Source organism: Melanotaenia boesemani, chromosome 24 (genome assembly GCF_017639745.1).
Source record: "Melanotaenia boesemani isolate fMelBoe1 chromosome 24, fMelBoe1.pri, whole genome shotgun sequence".
Lineage (NCBI taxonomy): Eukaryota > Metazoa > Chordata > Actinopteri > Atheriniformes > Melanotaeniidae > Melanotaenia > Melanotaenia boesemani.
Window position 1 is genome coordinate 15,949,636 of NC_055705.1, and position 13,931 is coordinate 15,963,566.

The window sequence follows — 13,931 nt, forward strand, 5'->3', positions numbered from 1 at the left end:
GTTGGGAGGGGGTTGAGAGTGCTCGGAGAAGGAAACAGCTGGGAGGAGAGTGATGTCTCATTTCAGATTCAGATGTAATAAGGCAGCCTTTTGAAAGGGGAATAAAGTGGAGAAAGAAAAAGAAAACCAGAGGGAGACAAGCTACATCATGAGTGCTAACCATGACATGCTCCTGTGGCTCTGAAGTGCACCTGCACTGCAGTGGTCAGGTCATAAAAGCTTTTTTTTTCTTTTCTTATTATTATGTCTCTTGTTGTGTCCATTTTCTGCCTCCTGACTTTTTATTTCAGAGCCGCAGGTCACACAGAGCAAACTAAGGTGGCTATACGTGTACCTGTCATGACACTTATATGTGGAAATTAAAAGTGACCCAGGTTGTTCTGATTGCTCACTTCTAATTAAATCAGCAGCTTTCTTCCTGTACGGAACTTGCTGAAAGATATCTCATAATTGTAGCCTTGGTACCTGGCTAACCACCAATGGAGAGAAATTCCCAGGAGATGCTGACAGTAATTGCGTTGTCGTTGTGATTACCAGCCTGGAAACACTATTATAGAATTGTCTTTGGTCAGTAGCCAGGAAATCCAACCATCATTTATTTTAAGCATATCCCACAGATCTTTAAAAACTGCTTTCACATGATGGGAAACCTACAGGGTTTTAGTTGCTTTGCTACTATGATGTTTTCTCTCTGCCAGAAGGATGACGAATTAAACTCACTGAAATCTGTTTTGGTCCTGGGGCCTTGTTTCTGACTGTATTACATAAAAGTTCTACAAAAGCAGGACCTTCTGCAGTTACTTTCAAACAAGGCTCTGCTTAGATACAGGCAGCTTACGACACAGGATACTTTAGAATTAAAAGGAAAGTTTATATACCTGATTGTCAGGGCTCATTTTATACTTTTTTTTTTTGCCCCTAAGTGTGGCACAACAGTAAGTAAATAAATGTTCCACATTTCTTTGATGTGAGACAAGCACAACACCAGACTTTTTCCTCATTAAGATTATCCCATGTAACAACAGACAGAACAGAGCTAAAGTCAAACCACTTTTTAGAGTAGATGAACATCTGTACCCTTGCAGAGGATGAGAGGCACTCACATTGTTTTTTTTTTGTTTGTTTTTTTTTTTTTTCATACAATCCAACAGCAATAACACATAGACCCCTAAAATTTTCAGTATTGAGTTTGGTGAGAAGAAATTATTAAAAAATGGCTTATAATTTGTATTGAAGGCCAAAAGTAACATATTTGTGACCACATTAGGCTAGCGAGATCACAGAAGGGGAGAAAAATGTTGTTTATGTGCAAAAAATGTCTCTTCTCATTCTTCTAATATGCTCCACGTGGCAAAGAGAGGCAACACCTAATGCTGATGCTGCAGACGCTGCAGGTTTTGGGCGGGTACTCGTTTGATGTGAAAGTGCTTCACCCAGCCTTGATTTTTGTCAGGAGGCTGCTTTGTCTTGTTGTTTCCTTTGTAGTTGTGGCAACCCTGGCGAAGGTCATTAATCTTCAACAAACAGGACAGTGTTTTAACTATCTGATTAAAATTCAAAGGGTTATTTAGCCCAAAATTGGGATTCAAAGGAAAAGAGATGCACAGTGTCTGTTTTCATCGCTTAAAAGCAGATGCTGTTATCCTGAGCCTTATAGAATATATTAACTTATTGTTACTGACACTAATTTGAAGTGTGGGATCACAGTATTATAATCTCCTCCGCGATATGACTGACTACTAGCAATCTTCTGGAGGAGTTAATTGGTGTCTAGTCTGACGGTCAAAGAGAGATGAGGAAACAAAGTTTAATCACAGATCAGATCGGTGCCATGTGGACTTTCACAGTGAGAGGATGGCTTAATGTCTCTCATCTTCTACATTAAATTCACAGAAACTCATGTTTCACAACAAACTTATTCACCACTTAAATACATTGGTGCTGTTTGTTTTTGGTGGTTTTCATTGTATTCAACAGAAACACTTTTGTAGGCTATCATCCAGACAGTTTAAAGCCACTATATGTAATTACTTCAACAAACAAATGTGCAAACAGAGGGTCCATTTATTTTAGATAGTTTCACTCTAAATATGCATTTCTAATGCAAGTATTTTATACTTTTATCCTCAAACATGGACTCTGCTTCGTTTCTCTAATAGGATTTTAATTCAATAACATAAATCACACCCAATTAACTCAAGGTTTACGTGTCTTGTTTCAGTACCTGCACCAAAGGGTAAGATTGTCATTATGATTCTCAAAACAATTCATCTAAAGACTGTTGCAGTCCCAGAAAGGTAAAATCATTCAAAAACGTTATTTATTTATGTTTTTCCTTATTCAGAACCTCCTAACACTGCAGAAAAGAAGTTAAAACGGAGAAACTACTAATTGAATTTGCACTTGCGGCATTTATGCAAAACTAACAGTCTCAAAAAGTCACATTTAAGCTAGTTTATGTTGTATAAGTGTTTGAAAATTTTAACTCTTGTTTTTCTGTCTGCCAGAAATGTGTCTTCCTGGTTGTCAGAATTAGCAGAATTTAGGATGTGTACTTCGTTTTTAAAGAAACAGTGACAATCAGCAGCTCAGAAAATCTAATTTCCTCTCGGTGGACTGAGGAGCAGCTTAACAGGCAGGACATACGTTTGATTTGAATTTAAGCTGCACAGAACATCTGTTGTGCACATTTGTGATTTCACATCCAAGCACTTTGGTTTGGTTAAACAGTTGATTAGACCTGATCAATCAAGGCTTGCAGCAGATGAGCTTCCAGCTCCTTCAAGCAGTGAGTTCTGCTACTTTTCTAATGATCTTGGAACCTGCTTTTATTAAGCTTATCATAGCTTAGCTTGGCAGTTTACAAAACATTTTGCTGGAATCTGATAACCTTGAAATGCAGATTTCTATTTGCTTTTTATATACTTTTAATTTTATAATATGCAGTAATAAATTGGATTGTACTAATTTCCAGTTAGACTGGTTGATAGCTTACAGGATCTGAGTAGACCAGTGAAGACTTCTAAACACAGGGTTCTTCTTTTGAAAGGATCACTGTGTAGTTGTTTTAGAGATGGCTGAATTCTACACATAGTGGCTTTAATATCACATGTCCCTGTTCACTGAAACCCTCATTCCAACTTTAGTTTTCAAGTACTTGGGAAGGCAACAACAAAATCAAAGTTCTACTAGGGCCCTCATGACTGAGAACGCCATTTCATCAAACCTTAGTTTACTATATCTGCTACTCTGTGTAAACACTGACTGCTACAGCACCACGCTGCTCGGACACAGCATGCCTCAGATGCGCTCCTTGTTGCTACAAATAAAAAATTTCTGGAAATCGTTTTGGTCCTTTTCATTTGTTGACTGATCTTGTCCTCTCCTGAGCTACATTTGGAAATCAAAACACACATAAATGAATAGAAAGAGGTAACTAAAGTAAGTTTGTGGATAAAGAACATAGTTTCATGTTTTCAGAACAAATGAAAACAATTAAAAGAAATGTCATGCTTTCAGCTTTGTTGTCTCAAATGCTCTATCTCTTTATACGATATACAGTGAGTATAAAAACGGGGTAGAGGCCAGAGGGTGTGTTTACCTTGCATGTTTTAAACTAAGCTTTTTCCACTTTCATTGTAAATTTAGTACAGAACCCCCTGTTCTGAATGTTAATTAATTGATGACTAAGCATCTTCTGAATCATCAGCGTTTGGTGTTTAAAGCATTTTCTTCACCCAATGTTTGCTGATGCCTTTAATCAACCTACAGATCGAATCCAAGTAGTGAAGGCTGTGTGCATATGTGTCTGTGGCCTCCTGCAGGCAAGCATACTTTTAAACAGAAAGCAATCATAAGGAGAGGGAAACAGTGGCTCATTCATATGGACTGTCACAAAATAAATAGGTGAGCATGACATTTTTTCCCCGGATTTTGTTTGTATTGTTTATACTCTTCGCAAGTCTTTCTGTCTCACAAATGAAGGCATGCCACCATCCCAGTCCAGAGAGTCTGGCAGCAACGTGACTTTATCATCTTTTTGTTTCCCTGCAGTCCCAGTCAGGCGGCGCCTCACAGTTCTGTCCACTTGGAAGAGGTGAGGCGGGGACGTGCAGCCCCACTGCTGTCCGGTCCGAGCTTGTCGCTGTAGTTTGTTTTATTATCTTTTGTTGCAAATTTGTTTTTAAGAGCACAGCAGTGGGGCGAGTCTGGGGCTTCTCCTGCTCCTGGTTCAGCCAGGCGGAGGTTGAAATCAGGATTGGGGTTATGTTGCCTCCTTGTCAGGTTTGCTGACTGGTTTGCCACCATTCATGACCACAGGCTCACAGGTTGTGCTTTTGGAAGGCGGGCCCCCTGCGAGTTTAGGCACCGCCTCTCCTACATCGTGCAATGACGGCTCCCGGTACATTGCCACTAGAGAGGAGAGGGGAGGGTGTAAAATAAAACAATGCATTAGTGATAAAATAATAAGAAAAGAAAACAATGAGATAATATTAAACTCAAGTTTGTTACCTTCTATGGGTTTAGGCAAAAAATGTGCAGCTGGTTTGGTCTTCTTGACCCTGTTGCCTTTCATAGCCTGTCCCTCTTTATTCAAGCCTAGGAACCACGCCCGGCCCGACTCCTTCTGTCTGTAGAGCATCGAGCTGTAGATCACATAGTAGTTCTCAAACACAGACTCCTTAAACTTGCACTCAGCTGTAAACAGTTCCTAGAGAGAAAGACAGAGGCATACAGACATATTATTTTACTGCTGTTTTTCACACCAGCAGTTTTTTGCACTGATGAAATGCAAAGTTTAATATGCAATCCACAAAATGCTTGAATAGGTTCCAGCTTCCCCGCGACCTGTAATGGACTAAGCAGTTCAGACAATGAATGAAGGCATTTTATACCCAAGCCTGACACCCTTACTGTCATCAATCAATCCACTTTCTCAAAGGAAATTGAGAAATTATTTGTAGGTATTTTTATGATCTCCCCTGGCGATCCATAATGGGTGGCACAAACCTGGAATGATATACTATCTGGTCTGGGATTTTAAACAGCACGAAAATTAAATAACCACATTGACCAGCCATAAAGAAAGAGGAGAATCACAACTGTGACTGACTGAAGAATTTCTCCCAGCTTAATCATTTGCCTGCCATGTTCCAACCAACTAAGCTGATAAAAGAAAAAGGTTGCTTGTTTCTAGTGGCACACAAAGATTTCATTTTCCCACTCACATCAACTCAGCTGTTATAAGTCAAAACGCTTTTCCATGGGTGTCAGTGCCTCCAGCGGCGCATATTTCAGCAAACAAATTGTTATTCTTACTGGGAGAAAAATCCTATCCCCCTTATGTCTTCCTGCAAATCTGGGTCCCAGCAAGTAGAAAAATGCAGCCTGAGATAATGCATTCTTCTTTCGGGGAGGTCAGAGCTGAGTCTCTCATGAATCAAACCTCAAACCATCAGAACTGTCAGACTGTGTATCAGCAAGCTGCAGTTTTTAAGCAACATATATTGTTATAAATAAGCAATATATAACACATAAAAAGGCAAATATAATTTCAAAAAGGAAATTTATAGAAGCTATAGCATGCACCTTCTCATAGTTAGATGCTTTCCCATCGAGGCTAGACCAATATTTTGCTTTAATTGTTAATTTTGCATTTAATAAATTAACAGAAGAGTAAAATATTTATTTAAATATGATGCCTTTAATATTATCTGTTAATTGACCTAATATATGGGCACCAAAGGCCTCGTTTATTTGTTTTCATTAATATGGAAGATGTGTATGACACCTGCATCCCCTGGATTGATGATAAATAGGTGGCGTGGATCCAGATGGAACAGAAAAAATCATCTGCTGTAGCACAAAAAAAAAAGAAATGTACATTTTTTTTTACCTGAATCCAGTCAAAAGATGCTACAAAAATAAAAGGAAAAGTTCATCTGTCCAGACTGTAGCAGTGCACACTGCTATCCCAAAAAGGAACATGTACTCCAATAGAGGAACATGTTTCCTTTTTTTAAATAACAATTAAATGACTTATTTCATTTAAACTCAAATCAGTGCTAATAACAAATGTCACGTGTCAATCTGAAGTTCAGAGCCCTTGTAGGTGATGATATTATGCAGGAACTCCATGTAAAGTTCTTTAATTTGGAGGGAGAAAAGTGGCACAATAAAATATATAAATACAGCCCTGAATAAAAAAAATGTCTTTAATTATTAAAATTGGAAATAAATACATGTATCAGTTATTAAATTTCTTGAATTATTTTAATTTGATTATTTATTTAAAGGTCCCCACGCTGCAATGCATAATGAATTTATTTTATTGGCCAGTCAAACCCATCAAACATGGTGGGTGGGGCAAACGTTGAGAGTTATCAATGACTCTGATTCCGTTGGTCTGAAGTTAAGGCTACTGCTGAAAGACTTTTTTTTTTTTTTTTATTGCAGTAACTAATGGGTATAGCCATTAAAAGTATGGATAAATACTGCCACCTGGTGTGTTGGAGTATTTGGTTTGGCTCTGCAGGGATCTTTTATTTGTGATCGATTTGTTGTGATTTGCGAAGCTGGTTAACCAATCAGATGTCACGATCTGTTTTATGGGCTGCAATGACAGTTTAAATGAATTCAAGATGCCCTGCAACCCAGGAAACCTGAAATAATTGAATAGTCAAATGATTATATGTTTTTATTCAATATAATTAAATTACTTAAGAACATATTAAAATAATAATGAATTAATAAATTGTCCAGTTTGTATTAACTACTTACATATTACATATTTTATTAATCATTTATGTATTTACTTACATAAAGACACATTTAAGCAGTTGTTGATTAATTTAATTATTTATTTAATGTGTTTATTTCTAATTTTAACAAAATAATAACACATGTAATTACTTACTCAATGCCATATATATGTATTTCATGCACTTTTCTTTCTCCATACTTTAGTGCACTCTTGACATTATGCAGTGTGATTTTGTGGAGAATGTGGTGGATGAAAAATATCATATTCCTGCAAGTTAACTCAAAAAATTTTCATTAACACATTCTCTTTTAGAAGTAGAAGTAATATTGTGCTACTGCTGGATGTCTGTCAATGACTCTTACTGACCGGATGTTAGTCATTTCTGATTGTGCAGTTTCAAAAGACACTATGATGAAAGACAACAACCTTAAAACTCTTAGAGCACCATGTGTCTCAAACACTCATTGCCTATAAACTGTAATTCACTGCAAATTGTTCATTTTCATCGAAGGGAGAAATGTTAATGAATACAAAACCTGAGAGCTTTGCAGCTGATGCAACTGAGTGACTGGTATGCAATGCAACAGCTTCCAGCTTTTGTGGTTTATGTAGCAAGCTAACAAACTTGCTCAACATGCTGAAACATGCCCCCAGTAACTTAACATTAGTTCTTAATGGTTTTGTGCTGCAACTTGAGTGGATCCTGTTATGGATCTTCATGGAGATGAAAGGAAAGGCTGCTAGGTTTCATTCCAAAGAGAAATGCTTTTGTCTATCATTTCTATAAAATATCAATCAAGGCATTTGCTTTGTTTTCCCCTTGCATAACAAAAATCTTTGTGTCTTGAGGCAAAATTTTTATCAGTGAAAAATTCTAAAAATCATCTAGCTGACCATGAAGAACAAAATGACATATCTGTCGAAGAAATAAAATAAAGGGAGTTAACATTATGCTTCTCATATGACTGATAAGGATCCTGCCAACCCAAACAATCACTCCCGGGTCCCTCGATCCCAGTTTGGGGAAGTGTTTGTCTAGACTGCCTCTTATTGGTTCTTGTGGGCCTCTTGCCAGAGATACAGACACATTGTCATTCAGCTCAGGTCTGTCGGTCCGAGTCTCATAGCAACATGAGGAAGAGAGTCGACACTGTAGCCGTGGCAACCAACCAGCACTGAGAGGGAGGGGTCACTTGGTGTGTGTCTGAGGGGAGGGCTTTGAGAGTGAATGATAAATACACACACATAAACACTTGCATTGGTAATTTAACACAAAATAATGTGCCATATCCCATGCTCCACCACATACACTCATGCTAATGTAGAAGTGACATGCTCATTAAAGGTATAGGCAGCTGCGAGGGGTGAGACAGTAGCACACACACTTGTGGCTCTAGGGAATGAATGGAAGGAGGTGCGGGGATATGAAATGCAACTAAATTATTGGTTGGCAGCAAAACCAGACAGGTGATAATGAATGAATGCTCTATTTATTGGCAATGTCAGTGACACACATGTAGAAGCACACCTCAACAAATCAAACGCTCCCCTTTGTTAAGCACATTTTTGATTGGTATCAACAGCAACCTTGTTCCCTGTGGAGTTCAATATTTTTTTATTCTTGAATTAAATCAGCTTAATTATATATATATATATATATATCTTCCTAACCTGCAACCCCTGATTCATTATTGATTTGTTAAGAAGGTCTTTGTGTGCAAGAAGCAGCACCAGACACTTATTAATGTTGGTCAGTGAGGTCATACATCATTTAATACTGCTTTTGAAACTAAAAGAACTCTGATGTCTCATCTGTGGCAGCAACATGTTTTCTAGAGTGAACTCTAAGAGAATAAGTGACCTGTAAGAATGAGTTGAGATGAAAACCTCCATGCCTTACAGGTGAGTCATTTTAACAGCACCGCCTGCCTGAATGTGTTTCTGTCATCATTTCTAAATAGCTATGTTCACAAGCTGCCCACAGAATGGAGACAGGGAGAAATGAATGAAAGAAATGGAGGGCGGAGTGTGTGGAGGGGTTGGAAATTGGGACATGAAGGAGAGGGGAGAGAGAATAAATCACCAAGTGAGTAGGACGACGCCTCCTGATTGGAAAAACAGCAGGGGATTCTCTCCCTCCCTCCCTGCCTTCTCTTATCTTTGTATTTCTCTCATCGCTCTTTTTTTTCCCCCATTCTGTCATTTCTCTGCAGAGATTAAGTGCACACACTGCACGTATGAATGCACATTGTTATCTTTTGAATTACACTTGCATACATGCATGCATGGCGCACCCAACTGTTCATCAAGCAGCCATAATCAGACAGAAGAGCCTATTAGCATGTTAGACATCCTGTTCCCAAAACAGCCTAAATTGGTACAGACAGCACTTTGTCCCTCGTCAATTAAATACCTAAAAATAAATAATGCAAAAACGGAGAGCGGGAAAGCAATCTCATGTCTTGGCACAGCACAGCGTAGCACTAATAGCAAAACTTGGCAACTAGCAGCGTATGGCTGGCCACTACAGGAACTTTACAGTGGACGGACATTCACAGCCTGACAATAAATCATTGTGGATAATTGCTGCTCTTGTGTATTTTCTGTGGCCTTTTTGTAATTAACAGAAGCCTCTTACTCACAGACAATCAGGAACATGTGTTGTTGAACGGAGCTGAATGAGCAGCATCAAATACACTCTACAGCGGACAGGATGGCAACAGAATGACAGCTCTAAGCTTTCAATTCGGGATTTCTTTTTACTTGTGGGCAAGCTAAGTGATTGATTACTTGATTGATGAAGCTAGATTTAAACTTGCAGCATCCTGCGGTGCTACAGCTGACTAGCACCTCCCCAGAAATGTTACACCACATTAAGCAACACGTGGTCAGGTAAGGTTAAATGATCATCCTAAGCCTGAGGACAGTTTTGGTCCCCTCCTATTAAGCAACAAGTATCCAATGAAGCCATTTTCTCTGTTGTAGCCCAAACTAAATTTCTCAATGAATGAAGAAAGGAAGCACCACTACTTCATAATTACAAAGCAGCAGTCGTCTATTCAGCAGGGAGACAAGCGGAAGCTTTCACTACTGTTGCTCTAGATTCAGTAAATAAAGAATTTAAGCACAATTATTTTAGAGAGTATAATGATAAAATGATCTGGTCTGATAACAATGAAATCATGGAGAAATGATGATGAGCAGCAAACCAGCCTTATTAGTATCAAATGCTGCTATGCATATTCAGTACTTGGTTAAAAAAAGATTCAAAAACATCCCAAACATACACTCACTTTCTTTCAAAATGGCCCATTTGCTTGTACACTAGTTTATGAATAGTATTTCTTGCAAATGAACTCCAAAACGGTTGTATTTGATTGTTAAAACTAAATCATATAGCTTAATCTTGTCTATTAAAGACAGCTATCACTGTACGGTTATTGATTTATTTATTCAAAAAATTTTTTTTTAATTAGGTTTAGTTTATTTCAGTATATTTAATTTTCATTTTAAGTAAAAAAAAAATGAATAAATGAGTTGCTTTTAACTGCAATTTGCTCTAAAATACATTAACCAAGTTAATAAACTAAAGTTTCTTAGTTTATTATCCAATTTGGTTAAAATAACATTAAAAAATCTGTTTTATTAGTTAGAAACATGAGGAATGACCATCTTTTTTTCTTCTTTGGAGGTGCCGTTGCTCTCCCTGTAGCAGTATCTAATGTAACCAGGCTCAGGGAAGTTGTTCCCATCCCCATGTGCATGTGTTTGTGTGTATCTGTGTGCACAGTTGAGTGAGTGGGTGTGTTTGTTTCCAACACCAGTTATTATCACAGCACTAATTACCCAGGGGTATTGTGGGTAAACAAATCGCTCTAAAGAAAAGAAGCCTACAGAGAAGAAAGGAGGAGGACAAGTGGAAAAGAAAGTGTTGGCATAAGACAACAAATGAGTGGAGAGTGTGTGTGGTTGGAGAGGAGACTTGAAAGGACGTTGCGCGGCCGAGACAGACGAGAATTACAGCATAAATCTGACTGTGTTCACAGTGTTGCTCTCAGCATGCTGTGAGCGCCACAGTCTTCCTCGACCACTTCAGATCTGCACACCTGATTCAATTACGTCTGGCTCTTTATTGGGTCGGGTGTGTTCAGCACAGGTGCTTCTTAACAACCTGTTAAAAACTGGGCTGCTTCAACTAATGTTCACACTAAGAGAAAAGCAATGCATAAATGTTTCTTTGCATTTTTTCATTTCTTTTCGGTCACTAACAGCATCAATCATTGTTTGGTTTTGTTTTTTTTATTAATATCATTGTTATTACTTTCACCATTATATTTAACTGAAATAACAGATAATTATATAGTAACAGTGGTTAAATGGTCAAAACCTGAAACAGCAATGGGATAAAAATAAATAAATAAAACTCTTATTTTTGGTATTACATACCCAACCCAAGTGGTAGAGATGGCTCAGGTAGGTTTACCTCCATAAATTTTAATAAGATTTAATAGAATCACTAAAAAATGTGCTCTACAAAACTGTAGAGAGAGATTTCCAGTAAAGATCCCTTCACTTAACAAAATTTTTACCTTTAATATGTCCATATCATATCTTCATCTTATGAGCTAAGTCAATGCCATGGCAGACAAAAGCCAAAAATACAGTTCTTTTGAGCTCTCAGTAGACTCACCAACTGATAAACAACAACTAAATTAACTTTATTTTTTAACGTGACGCCCATGGCTGGAAAAAAAAAGTTGTGAAGTGAGGTTTTGCAGCCTCAGGATATTGCATGGGCGTTGAAGCTCCAGGAATATGCATAATAAATAAAACGTATAATTATTTTTTAAAGTCTGGAAGTTATGTAGTATTGCTTTAAAGTTAAAAAAAAGTAGGACATAGGCTTGGTATAATAGGTTTCCCTAACTGCCACTTTAGTTTTCACTTGGTCAAGTTTTTATGTGTCAACATGTCAGCCCAGTTGCTAGGAAAAAATAGTGCCATGTCATGTTTCTAGAAAACAAAAATACATCAAAAATGCACATATTGGACTGTAGATGTAGGTAACTGAAGTACTTTTGATCCACACAATCTCTGCATGAGTCTCATACATATTTCAACAGTTTTGTGCTTTTGAGACTCATGGATGGATGATTTTGGACTGACACTTGAATCAAATTCAAGATGAGCAAATATTTTTCATGAAATTGGTCAATTTTTCACTTTCAGCATTTGACATGTTTACTTTTCTGGATCAAATATTGTTTTATCCATCCATTTTCTATACCTGCTTATGTCACTGCAGGCTCATGGGGGTCGCTAGAGCTGTTATTAGTTGAGAGGTGGTGTTACACCCTGGACAGTCACGGGTGAAATATTGGTTAAGAGATGTTTAAATCATTGTATTGTTTTTAGTGTCTTTTAATAAAAGCTGCTAATTTTTTGCAGAAAAGCTGGAACAGGCTACACAGCCATTATCACCGGCTGAATTATAACCAGTCGATATGCTCAAGCTCCCATTTGAATGTCAAGTCTGCCCTGTCTTATTTCAATTAATGTCACGACTCACAGAGTAGTGTCTTTGAAGAGGCTAAACAGCTCACAAGTAACTAATTTATTCTCTAGTTACCAGAAAATGTGTGTGTGTCATGACTCACATGGTTATTCTATTCTATCTGCGTCTCATCTCTTTGGATGTAGACATCACAGGGCTCACTCCATCTGAGTGGCGCACCAACTGTGTTATGAATGGAAATGCACGCCTACGAACACAGATGTGAGGCAAACACACATACATAGACTGAACACACATCCTTGTGTTTGTCGAAAACATTCTGTTCTGAGAAAATATGCCACAACCCAGACAGGTTGGGGCTGTGTGGAGACAGGGAGACAGATCCATGGTGTACAGAAGGTTGTAAGGTCTCTGCATGCAGCTCAGAAAACATCCTGAATAAAATAAAGCTGAGACAAAGAACTACAGAATTTATAAGTTGTCTGACAGTTTGCTCATTTAGATAAATACAAGACGTCTTTCGGTTTTTACTTGATTGCAAAACACAAAACATTTGAAATGAGTTAAATAAAATTAAATAAAAAATACTTTATCAAGCCCCATTTTCCGGATTGTTGCGGTTTGGTTTGGTAATCCCTGATCTCTTAACTAGATGCATTTTTTTCTGATTTTAAACATTCTAAAGCAGATTTTTAATGTCACCTTTAAATGTATAGCTACAACTTAAAACCACTTTTTAAATGTTTTAAATGATTTATTGGAACTGATGTGCAATATAGCTGTTAATGTTTTGCCTGGTAAAATAAAGGTTAAGTCCCTGCTGCGTTTCCTCAGCCAGAAGTTTGTGTTCTTTCTTCTTGGCATGTGGCTTTAAAGAACAAAAAAAATCCACCACTTTTTTAAACATGGCCTTGCTGCTTTGTTCTTTGTGCTGACTCAAACAAAAAAAAATGCAAAAAAAAACAGTTTGTACTTATGCACAAATAATTTAATATATTTAATAATAATATATTTATTATTATTTCATATTTAATATAATAACAATATATTTAATATAATTTAATATAGTAATATATTTAATTAAAAATACTAACTATTAACTACTACTACTAACTAACTTCTGATAATCTTTCACCTATTCTGGAATTATTTGCTCAATATTTGTTAAAAATATTAAACATATCAAGTTATTATCGTTCTTAACTAAACCACACAGACAAACTCTCAGTAAACTGTGTGACATAACAAAGTACACTTCAGCTGGTTTTAGTTATAACAATTCTTTGTCATCTATTGTGCACTGCTCAAAAATTCAAGTTCGCAAGCAGAACCATCCATACATGTATCTGCATGATTTACTCACAATGGAGTACCGGCTAGGAAAGTAGAAAAGGATTCACCTTCTTGCAGAAAACTATTAAAAGCTGAAGAAGCAAATTCAGCAAAAGAATATGACAAGCCAGGAAAAGACAATGAACTGGATAAAGGGTGGGACATTAGTAAATGAAAAGATTGTCTACATTTTAGGAAGTAATGAACTGATTATTACAACTAAAGTGGTTACCTAACGTTAATGTCAGTTTTTATAAAAGCAAACAGTCGATTGTATATTTACACCAACAGCTATTTACTCAGCATAGTCCTGCATAATCG

General features: G+C 37.2%; 1 protein-coding gene across 2 annotated transcripts in view; it reads right to left on the reverse strand.

Annotated features, from left to right (window-relative positions):
- Positions 1–283: 283 nt before the first annotated feature.
- LOC121635855 (fibroblast growth factor 14-like) overlaps positions 284–13,931 on the reverse strand; it is a 61,416-nt gene continuing 47,768 nt past the window's right edge. For both annotated transcript variants that reach the window (XM_041979215.1, XM_041979216.1), the window contains exons 4-5: positions 4,513–4,711; positions 284–4,413 (exon numbers count right to left, since the gene is read on the reverse strand). In XM_041979215.1, coding sequence (XP_041835149.1) covers positions 4,265–4,413; positions 4,513–4,711 — 348 coding nt within the window. In that variant the 3' untranslated portion in view covers positions 284–4,264. The remainder of the gene's footprint in view (positions 4,414–4,512; positions 4,712–13,931) is intronic.